Source organism: Zalophus californianus, chromosome 7, assembly GCF_009762305.2.
Source record: "Zalophus californianus isolate mZalCal1 chromosome 7, mZalCal1.pri.v2, whole genome shotgun sequence".
Classification (NCBI taxonomy): Eukaryota; Metazoa; Chordata; class Mammalia; order Carnivora; family Otariidae; genus Zalophus; species Zalophus californianus.
Window position 1 is genome coordinate 20321246 of NC_045601.1, and position 22400 is coordinate 20343645.

The 22400-nt window shown below is 34.1% G+C and overlaps 1 protein-coding gene across 10 annotated transcripts in view; it reads left to right on the forward strand.

The window, feature by feature from the left end:
- The window catches only part of SHPRH (SNF2 histone linker PHD RING helicase), an 89557-nt gene that overhangs the window by 18583 nt on the left and 48574 nt on the right, over window positions 1-22400 (forward strand). For 9 of the 10 annotated variants that reach the window (XR_003521348.1, XR_003521347.1, XM_027601574.1 and 6 more), the window contains 6 exons: window positions 60-722; window positions 3034-3285; window positions 4105-4183; window positions 9539-9702; window positions 9814-10070; window positions 11176-11297. Coding sequence is in view for 8 of the 10 variants with exons in the window: in XM_027601574.1 (XP_027457375.1) it covers window positions 60-722; window positions 3034-3285; window positions 4105-4183; window positions 9539-9702; window positions 9814-10070; window positions 11176-11297 (1537 nt within the window). In the remaining 2 variants the exon portion in view is untranslated. The remainder of the gene's footprint in view (window positions 1-59; window positions 723-3033; window positions 3286-4104; window positions 4184-9538; window positions 9703-9813; window positions 10071-11175; window positions 11298-22400) is intronic. The other variant, XM_027601575.2, reaches the window with a different exon arrangement.

Sequence of the window (22400 nt, forward strand, 5' to 3'; positions counted from 1 at the left end):
GGGAATTTAACTTCAGAAATGTAATTATGTTGAAATAAATTAAATAATATTTTTCATAGGCAGTAGGGAGTCCAAGGAAAATTCAGAAAGAATCCAGAAAATCAGGGAGCAAAGACACAGATTCTGAATACTTGCCATCAAACACATCTGATGATGATGATGATGATCCTTACTATTATTACTATAAGGCTCGGAAAAATCGAAGTAAATTCAGGAAAAAGCCTGTTCCATCCACAAAAAAGGGAAAAGGTCAGCCTAACATCAATCTCAATTCACAAGATCACTGTCCAGCTACCAGTGACTCTGGAATTACTGATGTTACCACATCTAAAAGTACATGTGTCTTTGAAGGAAAGCAAGAACATGCAGCAGAGGACCAAGCTGAATCTCTAAACTCTGCTGATGGTGATGTGCCACAGTCTACTGTCGTGAGTCCCTGTAATTCCTCTGATTATCGCTTTGAGTGCATTTGTGGTGAACTTGACCAGGTAGACCGTAAACCTCGTGTTCAGTGCCTGAAATGCCACCTGTGGCAACATGCAAAATGTGTGAATTATGAAGAGAAGAATCTGAAGATTAAACCTTTTTACTGCCCCCACTGCCTTGTTGCGATGGAGCCGGTATCAACCAGAGCAACTCTGATCATCTCGCCCAGTTCCATCTGTCATCAGTGGGTGGATGAAATCAACAGGCATGTGAGGTCATCATCTCTTCGTGTCCTGGTAAGGCAGTTTGGGCTCTTGAAAGGGATAGGAAAATGTCAGTTTTTGCTTCCTTGTGGTAATTTTTAGAATCTTTGTCACTGCTGTTTATCCCAAAAATTAACTTAAATGAGATAATATGAAATCAGAACTTGAAGAGGAAATTGAGAATAAGAAATAAAACAGATTCTGTATTCTTGTCTGACATCAGAAGTTCAGAAGTTAAAGCACTTTCAGTGAAAAGATGTGAAAGCTTTTGAAAAAAATTCATGTAAATGATGAAACAAAAAAGATTTCATATGCACATTTATGCTCTCAGACAGAAATACAGTCCAAAGGCAGCATTGTGTAACAGTAACTACTTGTCTGATCTCTACCCCTCAGCTCCAGAATCAGTCTCTGAAGCCTCAGTTACCTCATCTTTAAAATAAGAATTTACTCATTCAACAAATATTTATTGAGCACCTGTAATGTACTAGGAACTCTGCTAAGTTCTAAAAATAGTACCCCCTCACAGACTTACTGTGAAGGTTAAATGATTTGCTAAAGTGCTGGTACATAGTACATTGTAATTTACTAATGTTAGTATTCTTTTTTTGTAATTGAAGTATAGTTGACATACAATGTTTTATTAATTTCAGGTATATAACAGTGAATCGACAATTCTGTGTATTACACTATGCTCACCATGATAAGTGTAGTTACCATCGGTCACCATGCAACGTTATTAGAGTATTATTGACTGTATTACCTATGCTATACTTTTTATCCCTGGGACCTATTTATCTTGTAACTCGAAGTCTGTACTTCTTAATTCTCTTCACCTGTTTCACCCACCCCCTCAATTCCCACCACTCTGGCAGCCAACAGTTTGTTCTCTGTATTTATACTGTTTTATGTTTGTTTGTTCATTTGGTTTTTTAGGGTTCCACATACAAGTAAATTATGGGATTTATCTTTCTCTGTCTGACTTACTTCGTTGAGGCTAATACCTCTAGGCCCGAGTTGTCACAAATGGCAAGATCTCATTCTTTTTTATAACTAATATTCCACTGTATATATGTGTATACCACATCTTCAGTTTCTGTCGTCAGTGTCTTAATAGTTTTCAGGTACAGGTTTTTCACCTCCTCGGTTAAATTTATTCCTGATATTTTTTTCTTTTTGGTATAACTATAAATGGGATCATTTTCCTAATTTCTCTTTCTGTTAATTTTTTATTAGTGTGTAGAAGTGCAACAGATTTCTGTATATTAATTTTGTATCCTGCAATTTTACTGAATTCGCTAACTGGTTCTGATAGTTTTTAGGTGGAATCTTCAGGGTTTTTTATATATATACTATTATGTCATCTGATAATAGTGACAGTTATACTTCTTTCTTACGAATTTGGATCAATTTGGGTGCCTTTTATTTCTTTTTCTCATCAGATTGCTACAGCTAGGACTTTCAGTACTATGTTAAATAAAAATAGTAAGAACAGACATCCTTGTCTTGTTCTTGACTCTAGAGGGAAAGCTTTCAGTTTTTAACCATTGAGTACGATGTTAGCTGTGGGTTTGTCATATATGGCCTTAACTATGTTGAGGTATGTTGCCTCCAAACCCATTTTGTTGAGTAATGTTAGTATTCTTCACTCCCTTTGTTCTTCTTTCCTTCTTTCCACACAAATATCATTTAAGGTTTTTGATATTTCTGCTACTATCATAGACATGGAGAGAGAATACACTAATAAGTAAAACATCATCTTTGCCATTGAGGAGCTCTGTTTTGTGGGGTAGATAAACCTTGGTTTGAATCTAGGCTCTGCCAGTTTTGAGCAAGAAACTTCATATTTCTTATGTGTGGGATAGGAGAAGTAACAACTACTAACAAGATTGTTCCTGAAGATAGGAGATAAAGCTCAGCATAGTGTCTGCAACATAAAAGGCATTCAGTAAATTATAGCTCTTACTGTTCTACTTCTTCGTACCTTTGTGCTTTTGCATCTGCCTGCCTACCCTTGCTCAAACCTGGGAGAACAGGTCCTAAATGTTTTTCATGATCCACCTCAAATTTTCACTCCTCTCTGAATTTACCTTCTCAGTTCCAGCATTGGTCTTTCCACTGTGCTTACCATTTTTACTTCTGTTATATTTCCTTTCATGTTGCTTATGTCATTGGTCTTTCACCCTAAAATGTATTTTCTCTAGGCATGTGTGGAATGTATCTCATAGCATGTTTGGTAGTAAACAAATAGAAAGGGCTCAGTGAGGATATGAAAGAATGAATCTTTTAGTTATTTTTGATGAGCCTTTCTGCAGTAATTATGTCTGTGCTGATTATTTCCTAGGTATACCAAGGAGTGAAGAAAGATGGTTTTTTACAACCTCATTTTTTGGCAGAACAGGATATAGTTATCATTACTTACGATGTCCTTCGTTCAGAACTAAACTATGTAGATATCCCACACAGCAATAGTGAGGATGGGCGTCGCTTACGGAACCAGAAGCGCTATATGGCCATTCCCAGCCCCCTAGTAGCTGTGGAGTGGTGGAGGATCTGCCTTGATGAAGCCCAGATGGTTGAATGTCCTGCTGTCAAAGTGAGAATTTTTGCAAAATCTTTTGAACACTGGGGAAGAAAAAAGAGGAAAGAGATTGGGGAAGCTGTCCATAAAAAAATTTAGTAATTTAAGTGTAATTGACCCACAGTATTGATATTGGCCAAAAGTTTGCTGTTAAACACACGACATTTGCTTTTTTCTTGTGCCATGAACTACATAACCCTTAGGAATTATTTGGGTACTATGTGAATTATTACTCTATATGCAATGCCTGTGTGTATTTGAATAAGATGGCAGTTTATGTGTGGTGCAGAGGAAAGTAAACTCTGTTTAGGGACTTTTATAAGCATTTCTGCTAAGTGGAAAGCTCATCATGCAGGCCCTCATAGCTTTGGGCTGAAGTTAACTTCGGCAGTTTTTTATCAGAGAGACCATATCATAACAGACCATGCTACTTTAGAGGGAGTATTGATTCAGCCTTTGTTCGTCATATATCTTTATTCCATCTTTGGCCGGTTTGTAACCTGAACTCAATTTATGAGTCTCATCTGTTAATACATTGTTCACATCTGAAGGATGGGGTGGCTTAGGGGATGTGTCAGTCATTTAGGGAGCCTTTTTATTCTACATGAACTTGAACTACCCTTCCTCTTTTGGGGAGGGCACATGGCAGCCTGCTACTAACGAGAGCCGCTGTGCTAGAAGATGACCCATTGATTTTGACGTTCAACTTTGAGTGTGATAACTGTTGAATGTGTCTGACCTGAAGCATAGCTTGTCATGGGCTTTTCTCAGGAGTAAACATATTCCTGATTTTCTCTTTTTTTTCTTTTTTATTCCATATTTATCTTTCATTAGGCTGCAGAAATGGCTCAGCGCTTGAGTGGGATTAATCGCTGGTGCATCAGTGGTACTCCAGTGCAGAGAGGTTTGGAGGGTAATGTGTGCTTTCCTCACATTTTGCATGTATTTGAAAAGCTTGCTTTTCTGAAGAACAAGTATCTTTTACCTTTGTTGAAATCCTTACTTAAGTGATTGTACAATATATTTGTATTTCACTCCTAGTGGATTCAAACACTTGTCTATTTAAATGGGATTAGGTGGTTTTTGTTTTTATTTATGAGGACAGATAACACCGTGAGTAGTCCCACAGCCCTAAGTCCAACAGTCATTGTGCCCTCCTCAGCGGTGGAGATGCAGGCCTCAGTTGAACTCAGAGTTCCAAAGTGATAGGTAGAAAACAGAGAACCTAATAAAGAGAGGGAAAAGGAATTAATTTCAGTTGGCTGTATCTATAAAAATAAAGATCATAATTTTCATTGGCTGATCCATAAATAGTGGGATCACAATTTTATTAATTATAAAAGTTATGGGGCGCCTGGGTGGCTCGGTCATTGGGTGTCTGCCTTCGGCTCAGGTCATGGTCCAGGGTCCTGGGATCGAGCCCCGCATCGGGCTCCCTGCTCCGCGGGAAGCCTGCTTCTCCTTCTCCCACTCCCCCTGCTTGTGTTCCCTCTCTCGCTGTCAAATAAATAAATAAAATCTTTTTAAAAAATTATAAAAGTTATAAAGTATTCATAGCTTTATAATATCACTCCTTATGCTTACACTATCATTCCTTCAGCTGTTCCTCTTGGACATTTATATTGTGTCGAGTTCTCCCCACTCCCACACATGCATTATAACTCATGCTTCTACATTTATCTCACTCATATTACTTATTTTTCTAAAGAGCAGACACTGCATTTTTAGAAATTTTATTCACGTCGTGAATATTTAAAACTAAAAGTTTTATTAAATGTTTTACATAATAAAAAAGCAGTCATTAAAATGTAATTATAAAATGTAGATAGTCTCGAAGTCTTGAACAAATGTTCATCCTTAAAACTTTTCTTTAAAACTGAAAATTCAGGCTTTCGTACATTGTTTTCAGTAGGATAACATCACTTTTTTTAAAATAAAAATATCAATGTTCATTACTATGATCTGAAAACAATTTTTGATGATTATTTTTAGGGACAAAATGTTTTCTAGGAAGATTTTAAGTATGTATTTAAATATTTGTATAATTTTAGTAAATTACATTAAGATACCTATTTATATGATAATATCAGGCTAATTAAAAGGCCAAATTTAGTGGTCTGCTATTACATTTGGAAATTGCCCAAATTATAGATGTTTAGTTGTCAATAAGATCTCATTAGACTCAAACATTAGCTGAGAGGGTATACAAGGAAAAGAAAATGACTATCAGAGTTATGTTTTTCTAATTTTAACATTGAAAGAATATGAACAGTAATTCCTCAGTTTCCTGGGTAGGTTATTTTGGATATGTAAGGTGTTGGCAGGTGTTTAAGCACTTATCACCATTTAACAAATTCTTGAATATTTTTTTTAATTCCAGTATAATTATCATCTAGTGTTACATTAGTTTTCGGTGTACAGTATAGTGATTGAGCAGTTATATATGTATACATTACTCAGTGCTCATCATAGTAAGGGTACTCTTAATCCCCTTCACCATTTCACCCATCCCTGCACCCACCTCCCCTCTGGTTACCATCAGTTTGTTCTCTGTATTTAAGAGTCCATTTTGTTGTCTTTTTTTTTAATTTGTTCATTTTTCATTGTTTTGTTTCCTAAATTCCACATATGAGTGAAATTCTATAGTATTTATCTTTTTCTGACTGACTTATTTCACTTAGCATTGTATACCCTCTAGGTCCATTCATGTTGTTGCATATGGCAAGATTTCATTCCCTTTTTTATGACTTAGTAATATTCCATTGTGTATACATACACATACATACACACCACATCTTCTTTATCTATTCACCTGTCAGTGGACACGCTGTTGTAAATAGTGCTGCAATAAATATAGGGATACATATGTCTTTTTGAATTAGTGTTTTTGTTTTCTTTGGGTAATTACCCAGTAGTGGAATTACTGGATCATACGATAATTCTGTTTTTCATTTTTTTTTGAGGAACTTCCATACTGTTTTCCACAACGGCTGCACCAGTTTGCATTCCTAACAACAGTACACAAGATTTTCTTTTTCTCTGCATCCTTGCCAACATTGGTTGTTTCCTGTGTTTTTTATCTTAGCCATTCTGACAGGTGTGAGGTGATATCTCATTGTGGTTTTGATTTGCATTTCCCTGATGATAAGTGATGTTGAGCATCTTTTCATGTTTCTGTTTGCCATCTGTATGTCTTCTTTGGAGAATGTCTGTATAGCTTTATTTTTTTTTTATTTTAAAGATTTTATTTATTCATGAGAGACACAGAGAGAGAGAGAGAGAGAGAGGCAGAGGGAGAAGCAGGCTCCCAAGGAGCAGGGAGCCCGATGCGGGACACAATCCAGGACCCTGGGATCATGACCTGAGCCGAAGGTAGACGCTTAACCGTCTGAGCCACCCAGGCACCCTGTATAGTTTTATTGAAGTATAAATGACACATAATAAAACTGTAAATATTTAAAATATAAAATTTATAAACTTTTGACATACATATATACCCATGAATCTATTTACACAGTTATGATGATCAGCCCCAAAAGTTTCCTTAAGCCCAAGTTACTTGAAAAAGAACTTTTCTAAAACTTTCTGGAAGTAGTTTCTTTCCTCTTTGCTTCCATAATTCTCTGATGTCTTTATGATTCTTCATTGTATCTCTTCTTTTTGTAGTTGTTGTGGTAGAAATTTTAGCCTGCCAGGACTTACTATATTATAGTTGAAAGTGGAAACCTCACTTGTTTTCTTTTGATGTTAGAACAGGGTTTCTCAACCTGGGCCCTGTTGACATTTGGGGTTGGATAGTTTTTTTGTTGGGACCTGTCCTATGCATCTTAGGATATTTAGCTTCCACCCACTAGATGGCAGTAACACTCCTGAAATTGTGACACCTACAAATGCTTTTTAGATATTGCCAAATATCCCCTCCGGGGCAAAATTGTACTGCTCCACAACAACCAGGTTGACCACATATTGAGTTGTATGTCCATAAAGAAATTACATAAACATTCACATTTTTATTTTCCCTAATTTGTAAAGTAAGATGTTTTAAGATTAATTATAATAAAGTATACAAAGCATTTAGCACAGTACCTGCCAGGTATTAAATATTCAATAAATGGTAACTGCTTTCACTGCTGCTTTTGTTGTTGTTATTATTCACTTATATATTCATGTATTCATTTTAGCTTCTTTGGAAGTGTTGATTCTAAATTACTTAAGTACTTTGTGGTGCATTTATTGGTTCATTTATTCTTTGTAAAGTATAATAGCAAAAAATAGACAAGGTCTCTGACCTTCTTGAGCTTACAGCTTAAAGGGGAAGATGTATTTATTAAGTATTTATTAAGTACTTAGACAAATATAAGATTGCAGTCAAGATGACTTTAATTTATGAAATAATTATAAAATTCAAACTATAATAGGCTTCGGAAAAGATGTCTGGTTCTGTAATATCACCTAATAGGGATACAGAAGGAAGTGATGGCTGAGCCAGGATCTGAAATATTAATATGAGCTAGGTAAAGAGGGATTCTTAACGAAGAATTCTCTGGTGTTAAGGGAGTAAAATATAAAGATGATCAGGCAGGAGGAGAACAGACAATAGGGTAAAGAGAATTCTTAACAAAGAATTTTCTGTTGTTAAGGGAGTAAAATATAGATGATCAGGCAGGAGGAGAACAGAAGGAAATCAGTGTGGCTATAATACAGAGAGCTAGGGAAAACACAGTAGGTTGAGAGACTGAATAGATGGATGTAGACCAGACCATGGAGAATTCTGTAGGCCATGATAAAGAATTTCATTTGTTTTCTTACGAATAGTAGGAGCTATTGAAAGGATTTAAACAGAGTGGTTGGGGATCATCTCAGTTGGCTGCAATAAGTGATCTAGATAAGTGAAGTTTGCACTGTGGATTCGAAATAGGACTGTCCTGAAGAAATGGAAAAAAGCGGATTAGAAAAAAATAATGCTTAACAGTGATCAGGAGATGCTAGGACTTCTGACTTGCATCCATGGACAGTGACAGTATTTACCAATGAATAGCACTAGAAGAGAAGCATGTTTGGGCAAAGAGATTATGAATTTGATTTTGGCAAGTTGAGTTTGAGGCACCTTTGGGACCTCAAAGAAGAGGTAGCACATAGGCAGCTGGATTGATTTGAACAGAAATATGTATATAATATATCCGTCGATATCTGCATATAGGCTGTATGTCTTTCAGATGTTAACTAACTCTCAGAAGTCATCAAAGTAACTTAATTCAACCTAAATATTTGTTGGGTATATTCAGAATAAATGCATGGCCTTTTTGTAAAAACAATTTTCATGGTTTCTAAAGAGAATACAGCCAAATGTGAACATGTTTAACAATATAGAAAAATATGAAGAAAATTATACTCAACCATAATCTTCATTTGAAGATATAACCACTATTCCATTCTTTTTTATATAAATATATATATATATATATATCCTCAAACTACATCATTTTATATTCTTTTTCTCATTGTATCCTAAGCAGTTTTCTGTGTTTTAAAAATTCATCATAAATATGAAAACCACGTAGGGTGTAGTGTTAAGTGAGCAGAAAATGGCATATAAAATTGTGCCCAATCATGAAATATATAAGAAGTACCATGCAGTAAATCTAACAAACATAAGACCTGCTGGATCAGAAAAAGAAAGCTTTTGTCTTACTGAGAATACTACATAATTTATTTTATCATTCCTTTATTTGAGTCATTTTTCTTCTGTTTGTTGTTGCTATGAATATCACCATGTGGGTTAGTCTTGTCTCTATTTTTTATCATTGTTTTAGGTTTATTTCCCCAAAGTAGAATAATTAGACCAAAAAGTGTAGTGAGTATTGGATCAGTGAATGTTCTTCATATCACCTATGTCATTCAAACTTATTTTAAAATCCAGCAAGTCTTGCATCCAGTAGTTCCAGCGTCTGACTTTTCTTATGTATTTCTTGATCAGGCTCACACAAGTGAGTCATTTTCTAGTTCCCACTTCCGACGGAAATTCCAGACTTTTGAATTAAGTTTGTGTAATGGTTTCACATTTTAGCTACTAGCACAAAATCTAGATGAAAATAAATACCCAAGAAATGTGGAATTAACTTTCAGATGCAAGAGTCTATACAATCTTCATTTTAATTCATGGAAAATACTGTGTACTGTATAATGTCTGTTAAAGTGGCTATTCAAAACAGTAATGAGGAAATATAGAAACAGTTTTCAATGTGCTTTTTTCTTGTTTTCTTCTCAGATCTTTTTGGGTTGGTGGTCTTTCTTGGTATTGAACCTTACTGTGTCAAACACTGGTGGGTTCGACTTCTTTATCGCCCTTACTGCAAGAAGAATCCTCAGCTCCTCTACAGCTTTATTGCCAAGATACTATGGAGGTCTGCAAAGAAAGATGTGATTGACCAAGTCAGTAGGATTAAGTTTTTACTGATTACGGAGATTACAAGAGAAGAGAAGCAAGAGTTGGGATGGAAAGTTAAATATTCAGGTGAAATCATTTTTTTCTTGTCCCTGCAGATCCAGATACCCCCTCAGACAGAAGAAATCCACTGGCTTCACTTTTCTCCAGTGGAAAGACATTTCTATCACCGTCAGCATGAAGTGTGCTGCCAGGATGCTGTAGTAAAACTCAGGAAGATTTCTGACTGGGCGCTGAAGCTCAGCAGCCTGGACAGAAGGACTGTTACCTCCATCCTGTATCCATTGCTGAGGCTCAGGCAGGCCTGCTGCCACCCACAGGCTGTTCGTGGGGAATTCTTGCCACTCCAGAAAAGGTTTTATTATCAGTTTCCTTATACTGCAATTGATAATATAGTAGTGATGGTATTTAAGCTATTAGCCCACAGTTTCATTCAGGGTGTTATAACAGAGTTGTCAGTTATTTTTAGTAATGTGGTTTTTCTTTGGTGTGGGGCCCCATTTATGAAAAAGAGTCACATTATCAAAATTATTTTCATGGTTTTGGACATTTAAAGTTAGGACTATTTTGGGCTTTTGTTGTTTTGTTCTGGGTTTTTTTGCTACACTTCAGGCTTTTGTTCTTATTATATTTTTTGGTTCCCACATCAGGGAATTAGGTGAGTTAGATTACTATTACATATTTTCTTTGTAACTGTGCTAAGTCTATATTTCATCCTAATATATTAAGGTATTTATGTCCACAGAAGTCTGTTATCCCAGAAAGTTTTCATTCATCAGACTGTGACTCAGCAACTGGCCTTTTTTTTAGCACCTGGTATTAAAAAGACGAGGTATTATTAAAAAATATGAAGAGGAATTATATTTTTGTCTTTGCCCTTACACAGTTTGTGGACAACTAAAGGAGATGACAGAGATTATAAATTTCTATAATGTAAAGCAAAACATATTTCATAAGAGGTACATATAAATGGCTACGGACAGTTAGAATGTGGAAATAATTTCTATATAAATGATTCATGTTAGCCTTTTGGTGGAAATGGCATTTGATCTGATCCTTGAAGAATCATCTTTTTTTGTTTTTACAGATAAAAAGAAATTAAGGCTCATGGAGATTAATTAAATTATAATGCTAGGGATTCAGACTTAATCTTACCTTCTGAAACCCATACTGTTTCAAATATATCATGTTGTACCTTGTATTTTAGGAAGATTTTTCTAGTTCCCTTCTCTATTGAGATACACTGGGAAAAAGGACAGTGATGGGATCAGATAGAAGAATATTTGCTAAAATATTAAGAGGTAATTGAATTAAAAGTGATAGTGGTAAAAATGAAGGTGAAGAGAAAGATCCTGAAGATTCACAAAGACTCTCTAAGGGTACTCTTGATATTATGTGATGAAATACTCTCACCCATAGGATTTTCTTTTCAGTTCTGAACAATCTGCTTTTTCTTTTAGCACTATGACAATGGAAGAGCTGCTGACATCTCTGCAGAAGAAATGTGGAACTGAATGTGAAGAAGCACATCGGCAACTAGTTTGTGCTCTCAATGGCTTAGCAGGCATCCACATCATTAAAGGTAGAAGGTGATTGCTTTGTTATCTCTGATTCTTCTGAATATTTAATGAGACAGATTACTTATAGTAGAAATCAAAATCCCCTGAAGAAAGACATTCTCACACACTATTGATCTTAATTTAGATAGGTTTGACCATATGGAGAGCACTTATGCTGAACATTTGAAAAACCCTTCAAAGTTCATATATGCTTTCACCAAACCCTTCCACCACTTTAGAAGTTTGTTATTGTTGTTGTTTAGGGAAGGTAGGTTCTGAACAAAAATTTGGCAATAAATTATTAACCTTAGTCTATAGTAGTGAACAACTGAAAACAAGCAAAATATCTAGGAATAGAAGAATGGTTAAATTTTGACACATTTAGGGGATTTAGTCATCAATTTACAAAATAATATTGTTCGTAAATTCATTCTTTCAATACATATTAGAGTGTCTGCTCTGCACCAGCTATGATCTCAGTATTAAAGTACAGTAAAGCTGAGTAAGGTCTTTGATCTTGTGGACCTTAAGTTCTTAACAAGGAGAGATAGACAAATATACATTGTGTATGGTTATAGTTATACTGTTACACATTATGCACAGAATTTAAGCATGTTAAAAGAGAATCTTATATTTCATGGAAAAATGTTTAATTGGTATTTCTTATCTCTCAGAGGTTACCATTTTTTATTACCTAATGTCTACTGTCTGACAGTCTATTGTTTCAACAGAAAGGAGGGCAAATTCATATTCCCTGTTATTTTGTCATGGCCAAAAGCAGAAGTTATTTAACTAGCTCTTTTTTAATGAGCACCATTTAGTAAACCCCTTTGCATAAAAATATGAGAATCATCAGGCTGTATTTTGTAGGTTCGAGAGTAAAAACTAAACATGTTAAGTAGAGACATTGAAACATAAATTTAGACTTCTAAAGATGCAAATTTCAGTGTTTGCTATGGAAAATACACTTAATAAATAGTAGATTAGACACTGTAGGAAAAAAATCATTAAAATTAAAGAATAAAGTAGCAATAGAAGCTATTCATCATGAAAAACAGACTACAGACTGAAAAATTTGAAAAGAGCATGAGTGAGATTTTAGGTAACCTTAAGTAGTATATAAATGTACTGAAGTCTGTGAAGAAAAGAAATATGAAGAAATACAAAGCTATATTATGAAAATGTATATTATATATGAAGTTATAACTTAAAAATGTCAAGTATAGAACAGTAATAGCACAATATCTGGGAGAACACGTGGATATATAATGTAAACTTTTTTATACTATATATATATAAAGTGGCATAATATCATGACAGTAAAGTGACAAATCAGTAGACTGTTATATCCCCTAAAACAACTACTGAAAACACAACAAAAAGTTAGAGGTAATAATCTAAAAGATGAGATAAAAAGTAATGAAAAATTCTTAATCTAAAAAAAGAAAAAAGTGAAACAGAACAGATGAGACAAATATAAAACAAACAGCAAGATAATAGATGTAAACCCAAGCATATCAGTGGTCACATTAAATGCAATGGTCTAAATGCCCCTTTAGGCAGAGATTTTCAAAACGGATTTTAAGAAAAGTAATATCTGATAATACACTATGTACAAGAAACCTTCTTTTTATTTAAAGATGCAAGTGTAAGAGGATAAAAAAGGATATGCCCTATTAACACTAACCAAAAGAAAGCTGGAGTGACTCTATTACCACCAGGGAAGAATATTACCAAGGATACAGTGTTATTCTATCACAGGAAAATAATCCTAAATGTTTATGCACCTAAAACCAAGGCCTCAAAATAAAACACAAACTGATAGAACTACAATGAGAAATAGGCAAACTACAATTATAGTCAGAGATTTCAACATCCCGCTTCCAATTATTGACAGAACAAGAAGACAGAAAATAGAGGCATGGAAAACTCAACACTGACAACCAATTGACATAGTCAGTAGTTATAGGACACTTTACCCCACCAAAGAATACACATTCTTTTCAAGTGCACATGGAATGTTTACCAAGACAGAGCATGTTCTGGGCTGTAAAACAATTCAGTAAATTTAAAAGGATGCAAGTCTTAAAAAGTACATTCTCTGACTACAGTGGAATTAAATTAGATGCCAAACAAAAATAACTGCAAAGTCCCCAAATATTTTGAAACTAATTAAAATAATTCTAAGTAATCTTTAGGTTAAAGAATAAATCAGAAGGGAAACTGGCAAGTATTTTGAAGTGAATTAAAATGAAAACAACATTAAGAGTTGTAGAGTCTTGATCAGTAATTAAAGGGAAACTGATAGGACTGAACACCAACTTAGAAAAAAGTTGTAAATCATTGACATCAGCTGACACCTTAAGAAACTAAAAAAAGAAAGCAAATGAAATACCATGTCAGCAAAAGACAGAAAATAATAAAGATCAATGCAGGAATCAATTAAAAGGAAAACAAAACCAGTAGAGAGAAACAATGAAATCAAAAGCTGATTCTTTGAGAAGATCAATAGAAAGTTATAAACCTCTAGTCAAACTGCTTAGGGAAAAAGAAAAGACACAGATTACTATTATCAGGAATCAATAATGAACAAAGCTGTAATCATCAAGACAGTATGGTACTGGCACAAAAACACACATAGATCAAGGGAACAGAATAGAGAGCCCAGAAATGGACTCTCAACTCTGTGGTCAACTAATCTTTGACAAAGCAGGAAAGAATGTCCAATGGAAAAAAGACAGTCTCTTCAACAAATGGTGTTGGCAAAATTGGACAGCCACATGCAGAAGAATGAAACTGGACCATTTCCTTACACCATACACAAAAATAGACTCAAAATGGATGAAAGACCTAAATGTGACCCAGGAGTCCATCAAAATCCTAAAGGAGAACACAGGCAGCAACTTCTTCGACCCCAGCCGCAGCAGCTTCTTCCTGGAAACATCACCAAAGGCAAGGGAAGCAAGGGCAAAAATGAACTCTTGGGACTTCATCAAGATAAAAAGCTTTTGCACAGCAAAGGAAACAGTCCACAAAACCAAAAGACAACCGACAGAATGGGAGAAGATATTTGCAAATGACATATCAGATAAAGGGCTAGTATCCAAAATCTATAAAGAACTTCTTAAACTCAACACCCAAAGAACAAATGATCCAATCAAGAAATGGGCAGAAGACATGAACAGACATTTTTCCAAAGAAGACATCCAAATGGCTAACAGACACAGGAAAAAGTGCTCAACATCACTCGGCATCAGGGAAATCCAAATCAAAACCTCAATGAGATACCACCTCACACCAGTCAGAATGGCTAAAATTAACAAGTCAGGAAACGACAGATGTTGGCGGGGATGCGGAGAAAGGGGAACCCTCCTACACTGTTGGTGGGAATGCAAGCTGGTGCAGCCACTCTGGAAAACAGTATGGAGGTTCCTCAAAAAGTTGAAAACAGAGCTACCATACAACCAGCAATTGCACTACCAGGTATTTACCCCAAAGATACAAATGTAGGGATCCAAAGGGGTATGTGCACCCTGATGTTATAGCAGCAATGTCCACAATAGCCAAACTGTGGAAAGATCCAAGATGTCCATCGACAGATGAATGAATAAAGAAGATGTGGTATATATATATATATATATATATATATATATATATATATATATATACACAATAGAATATTATGCAGCCATCAAAAGGAATGAAATCTTGCCATTTGCAATGACGTGGATGGAACTGGAGGGTATTATGCTGAGCAAAATAAGTCAGAGAAAGACGTATCATATGACCTCACTGATATGAGGAATTCTTAATCTCAGGAAACAAATGGAGGGCTGCTGGAGTAGTGGGGGGTGGGAGGGATGGGGTGGCTGGGTGATAAACATTGGGGAGGGTATGTGCTATGGTGAGCACTGTGAATTGTGTAAGACTGTTGAATCACAGACCTGTACCTCTGAAACAAATAATACATTATATGTTAAGAAAAAAAAAAAAAGAAAGGGGAAGAATGAAGGGGGGGAAATCGGAGGGGGAGACGAACCATGAGAGACTATGGACTCTGAGAAACAAACTGAGGGTTCTAGAGGGGAGTGGGGTGGGGGGATGGGTTAGCCTGGTGGTGGTTATTGAGAGAGGTGACATCACTACAGAGTGTACAGATATTTAAAAGATCATAAAAGAGTATTATGAACAACTGTATGCCAGAAATTTGACAACTTAAATAGACAAATCCTTTAGAAGATACAAACTACCAAAGCTCACTCAGAAAGGCAAACTGCCAAAACTGACTGAAAAAGAAATAGATAACCTGCATAGCCCTGTATCTAGTCAAGAAATTAATTTTATTGTTAAAAAAACTTACCACAAAGAAAATTCTAGGCCCAGATGACTTCCTTGGTGAATTCTACCAAACATTTAAGGAAGAAATATCAAATCTATATAAACTCTTCCAGAAAATTAGAAAGGAAAGAATAATTCCCAACTTATTTTGAGGCAGTATTATCCTAATTATGAAACCATAGACCAATATCACTCAAGAACATAGATGCAAAATTTTTAAAAAATTTTAAGAAAATGAATCCAAATATATAAAAATAATAATACTTTATGACCAAGTGGAATTTATTCTGGAATGCAGGGTTGGTTTAATATTCAAAAATTAATTAATATGATTCAGCAAATCAACAACTAAGAAGGAAAAACCTTGCAAACATCTCAATAAATGTAGGAAAAGTATTTGACAAAATTCATCATCCATTCCTGATAAAAACTTTTCAGAAATCTAGGTATCAAAGACAACTTTCTCACTTTGATAAAAGACATCTATAAAGAATGTATAGCTAATGCTATACTTAATGGTTGAAAACTGAATGTTTTCTAAGATCATCAACAATGAAGATTCTCTTCACCTGAATTCTCTCCAGTGCTGTTAAGACAATTAAAAGAAATAAAAGTTACCAGTTTGAATAGGAAGAAAAGTAAAAGTGTCTTTATTTGCTGCACTATGATTGTCCATGTAGGAAAACTACTAAAACTAATAAGTGAGTTCTGAAAAGTTGCATTATACAAGAAGAGTATATAAAAATTTATTTTATTCTTATATGCTAGAAATGAATGATTAGAAATTATGACAATACCATTCATAAAATCAAAAAAAATAGGAAGTACTTAAGCATCAACTTGAAAAGAGATTTGTAAGACGTTTACAAACGTCACAGAAACATTGAAAATTACAGACATTGCTGAAATTAAAGAACACCTACTTACACCCTGTTCATGGATCAGAAAACTCATTATTAACATGCTGATTCATCCTGAATTGATATATAGTTAATGCAATCAAAATTTTCCGGTCAAAATTTCAGCAGGCTATTTTATAGCAGTTGACAAGTTGATTCTGAAATTCACCTAGAATAGCCAAAACAATTTTGGAAAAGAATAGAACAATTGGAAGATATACACTACCTGAATCAAGACTTATTCTAAAGCAGCAATAATGAAGACAGTGTGACATAGGCATAAAGATAGGCAAGTAGACCAATGGACCAGAATAGAATCCAGAAAGAGTCCCACTTTCTTATTCATGTTCATTTGATTTTTCAGCAAAGATGCAAAAGTATTTCAGTGGAGAAAAGTTAGTATTTTCAGTAAATGGTGCTGGAACAATTAGATATCCATATTCAAAAAATAAAATTTCAACATTGCACCATATAAAAAATTCATAATATAGAGGATATTAAACCAAAATTAAAACCTAAAGCTATAAAACTTATAGAAAAACACAAAGGATAAAAAAAAATTTTTGATTTGGGATAGGTAAAGATTTAGAGATGACACCAGAAGCACAGTCCATAAAAAAACTGATACATTTGACTTCATCAAAAGTAATAACCTCTGTTTCTCAAAAGGCATTCTTAAGAAAATAAAAAGATAAGGCATTGAATAGGGAAAATACTTGCAAATCCTATCTCTGAGAAAGGATTTGCATTCAGAATATGAAAAGAACTATTAAAAACCAAAAATAGGAAAACAATGCAAGGAAAATAGGCAGAATGTTTGGACAGAGTTCAATCAATATATAGAGATGCCAAAAAGCATATGAAAAGAAAGATATTCATCATCATTAGTCATTAAGTATATGTACATTCAAACCACATCCCTATATGCCTTTATTGAATGGCTTAAATTAAACAGATTAAATTTTGGCAAGGATATAGAAACAACTGGAATTCTCATTCATACACTGATACTGAGAGTATAAAATTGTACAGCCATCCTTCTCTTACTTCCTTTACTCATTAGCTTCATTTCCATGACCTCAGCTTACTTTTATAATAAACTTGCAGTGAGCTCAGTGCCTCTATTTTTATTTTAGAATTACTCATTCTTTGCAGAAATTTATTCTAATTTTTTATGATAACTTTCTGGCTATCTGAACTAAACTTATTTTTTTGCAACTTTAATGAATCATTGAATACTCTGTTCAAGAGAGTCTATTACTATTCATCTGTTACTGCATTTGTGATATAATAAGATTGAATAGTTTTATAGCTTTTATACCATAGTGACTTTTAAGAGCTTTCTTGTACGTAATTACTGATGTAATTACGAAATTACTGATGTCAATGTGCCCTTTTATAAAATCTACCTTTAAAACCTTCTTTAATAGCTTTGGTTTAGATAATTTGATTTTAGTCTCTTCAAAACTTCAAAACTAAGTAGAACATAGTTCTTAAAATCATTTAAGTATTTCATAATGGTGAAGTAATGTACAGTTTTAAGCACTTTTATAACTTAGTATATATAAATGCTTCTTTATTTCTACATTCCTCACAAAATTTGTGTATTTAACTCTTCATTATATTGTTAGAACTAGAAAGGCATTTTGTGATAAATTCCAATTCTTTTGACCTTCCCACAAAGATTATTAATCCATTCTACTTGAGTACACGGTCATGGAGAGAATTTGCCATTTTTCTTGTAATTTACCTAATAAGACCTTAAAGAGATTAGTTTCCCAGAGAAATTTGTGGTTTTGTCTGATACAAGGAAATGTTTTAAGCCTCTTGGAACTGAGTGGTATGTCTAGTTAAGCTTTTCAACATAACAGGACCAGAACTAGAAAGTATCTCTTGTCCTGAAAACTTGCCTAGAGTTTGGAAGACTCACAGGGGCTGAGTAGAAGTAGCTCTAGACAAGAACTGAAAAAGATGGGCTTGTTTGTTGTAGATGTAGCCCTCCGAACTCGTGTATATTGTTGAAGGTTTATGAATCTGTTTCTTTATCAATAAAATACAGATAGTACCACTCGCTTAGCCTCCCTTGAAGTATTATTCTTAATGTGAAGTGTAAATATTCATTGAAAACTTTATAGAAACATATAAATGAAGAGTGGTGTTACTGATAATATGAAGTAACCTCAGATTCTTACCACTTTCAATCTGTTTAGAATGCACAGTTTTTATTATCAATAACTAATGATAGGAGAAAAGGCATATTATTACATATTCCTGATAAATTGTACAAATATAAATAGCATGTGCAACTTTGTGTGCAAATCTCTCTAGGACATTGCCTAGGAAATACTTCATTTAGCTAGCAGTGTTTACAGATATGGATTTTCTCAAATTCTTAATTACCGCCGTCATCATTGCCCTGTCAGTTGCTAAGTGTGCCTGTGACTATAATATTCCCAGCATCAATCTAAAATCTGAAATAATCTGTGCTTTACAACGCATAGTGAAAGACTAAATAGGGCAGCAATTTTTTTAATTAAACTATAGTTGAGACAGTGTTACGTTAGTTTCGGGTGTATAATGTAGTGGTAAGACAACTCTGCTATGCTGTGCTCATCAGAAGTGTAGCTGGGGGCGCCTAGGTGGCTCAGTCGTTAAGCGGCTGCCTTCGGCTCTGGTCAGGATCCCAGGGTCCTGGGATCAAACCCCGCATTGGGCTCCCTGCTCCACGGGAAACCTGCTTCTCCCTCTCCCTCTGCTTGTGTTCCCTCTCTCACTGTCTTTCTCTGTCAAATAAATAAAATCTTAAAAAAAAAAAAGTGTAGCTAGCTAGCATCTGTCACCATACTACTTTTTAATAGAAATTTAAAAAAAAATTAAACTTTATTTCAACTTAGAAATAATTAAGTGAAAGGTGGCAAATTATGTGTCCTACCTAATAATAGTTTCTCGTAGTCCCAAATTAATTGAGTGAAATAATTGTGATTAAAATCTACAGAATACTTGAGTGTCACAGATAAGAAATATGTATACTTCTTCTTAGAGATACATAAATAATGAATGTACTATTTCAAATATTTTTAGATTAAAAATCTAGCATCATATCTGAGAAATGATCATTTTCCTTTTTTTTGATTCAGAAAAGTGTTTTTATTTTCCAAATTATTAAACTTATTTATCCACTCAAGAAATGAGCGTTGACTTGCAGACCACCGTATTGCCAGATTGTTGTACATATTAAGTTACAGCAGAAAATATTTTTTAAATTCCCTAAAATTTGTACCATTACTTAAAGTACTTATTAAGAGAAACTCTGGACAGGCTGAAGATTAGAAATAAATGTAAAAGAATGGATTAGAACAGGGTTAAAACAAAATAGTTAAAAGATTTCCTATTCTGCCTTCTTTTATTTTCTTTTATGACCAGCAAAACTGCCAGCAAAGCATACAAGCAGTAAAGGTGCTTTACTTTACTTTTACTTGCTTTTCTTTACTAACATATTGACTATTAGACTGTAAAATAAATATAAGACTTTAGAAAGGACTGCAGTTCTTCCCAACTCTGGCTTTCTGTGGTTTTTCAGATCAGCAGAAGTGTTTGTTTTTTGAATCCTGTAGCTCATACTTTTTAGAACTACATTCCTCAGAAACAGAATCACTTCATGTGGCCTCCCTGAAGAAGTGATCATTTTCTATAAGCATTTTGTATTATGCCTAACATTTCATGTACATATTGTTTTTCCTCGTTATTGCCCAATGATTGAGGAATTATCCCCATTTTACATAAGAAAACTGACGTTCAGGGGCACCTGGGTGGCTCAGTCGTTAAGCATCTGCCTTCGGGTCAGGTCATGATCACAGGGTCCTGGGATCTAGCCCCACATTGTGCTCCTGCTCAGCGTGAAGCCTGCTTCTCCCTCTCCCACTCCTGCTGCTTGTGTTCTCTCTCTCGCTGTGTCTCTGTCAAATAAATAAATAAAATCTTTAAAAAAAAAAAAAAAAACTGACATTCAGAAAGCATAGTTGGTTTCTCGAGATTATAGCTAATAAATGACAGATAATTTGCCCTGGTTCTTTTGATTTCAAATTAATTTAATTTTTTTTTATTATACTATGTCTGCTTTATCAAATAGACATTTTAAACCTCAGTATTATGCTGTCTTTGGTAAGTTGAAGCTCTTCATCAAAAATTTCTAAAATGGAGTAATATATTACTTGCAGATTATCACAATAATAAAAATAAATTTCATATTTCCCATCTTTGTTCTAAAACTGGAACCCTCATTTTATTTTATGTTTTTATGACTCAAGCTTGGAGAGTAAATGAATTTCTTCCCTTGGCCTTTTTTCTAGTCTCCTTTTCAGATTTATTCCCTCCTTTTCCCTGCTTTGTTGTTATGCATGGTATGAGGATTATGAAAAAGAATTATTCATCCAGTCACTTCTAAGCACTGTATGTAGCACACTGGAGGGTCAGTGTGGCAAAATACTAAGCCAGGGCATAACAGGAGGTGCCTCACTGCTCTTTTCAGATAGTTTCTACTGCGTTCCCGCTAGAGTTCTTTGTCTTTCTGTGCAATGAAAACTTTGTTGATTGTTAAGAGGAATTCCTATCAGAAAGTCCATTAATAAAGGATATGTCCATTCTTAATTTAATTGTAATTATAAACATAATTGTGATGATTTACTGCTTTTAGTTTCCATTGCTTCATAGTGGTATGTTAGACATTTTCAAAAGTAACATTACATACTTAACTTGATTTAATCTCTTCCAATATAGAAATCAGATAGTAAAGATCTGACTTCTAAAAGAAATCTAAAATTAACTGCAAACTCCAAGGGATTTGTTTATATTATATACAAACATATACGTATGATATATAATGCATATTCTAAGGTCCTCACTGATTATGGTTTTAAAAACATGGTATTATTCCAAATTTGTACAGTGTGTTTTCTGCACATATTTTTTGGAGAAAATTAGCTTGGCAAGTATCAAATTAAATACTATTTATTACTTGGAAATGTTAGTGCCACCAAGTGGCAAAGAATGAGTATTTCTAAATTTGGCTTAAACTTGTAAACTTACTGAATATGCATATTTTTGTGTTTCCCAGAAGGCATGGGATTATAGTGAATAGTCAAATTCAGCTGCTTATATTATAGTTTAGTCATGGTACCATTTTTAAGAAGTATGGTAATTATGAAAGGAGAATTATTAAATGAATTATTCTCTATAAATGATAGTATAAATACTAATAGAATCTTTTTAGTGTTGAAAAACTTCGTAAGGATCTTCAAAACTAAGAAAGAAGAGCTTTTTGGCGTGAAGATAATTGAGTGTTACTCCTTCATTACAATGTGGTATTAATCTTTTGCAAAAATAATGTTCACCTTTATCGAAGTGAATAGAAATTGACTGTAAAATACTATGAAATGTGTGCTTTAGAAAACTTTGTAATAGGTAACTTGTAGAACTAAATATAAAACAATGGTATAAAAGCAAGTGTTTTGCACAAAAATGTGAATGTACTTAATGTCACTGAACTGCATGCTTAAAAATGATTGGTATGGTAAATTTTATGTTAGGTGTATTTCACCATAGTTTGCCAACCTATATTTTAGTTGATACTTTTTAAATCACTTTATTTGAATGAGCTGCTAGTTATGAATAATAAAAAACAGCATTAATCTCAGACTAATTGTCATTTATGTGACCAGAAATGGAAAGAAGAATCTTGAAGTTTTTGAAATGTAGTTTTTAACTGCAAACCATTTTGGCCTTTAAGAAGGATCTATTATTTATCTGAGAATTCTGTGTAGGTTGATCAGTGTTTTGAGTATTTATAAATTTGTTTTTAATTTCAAACATCAAAATGACTACTAATCAGCA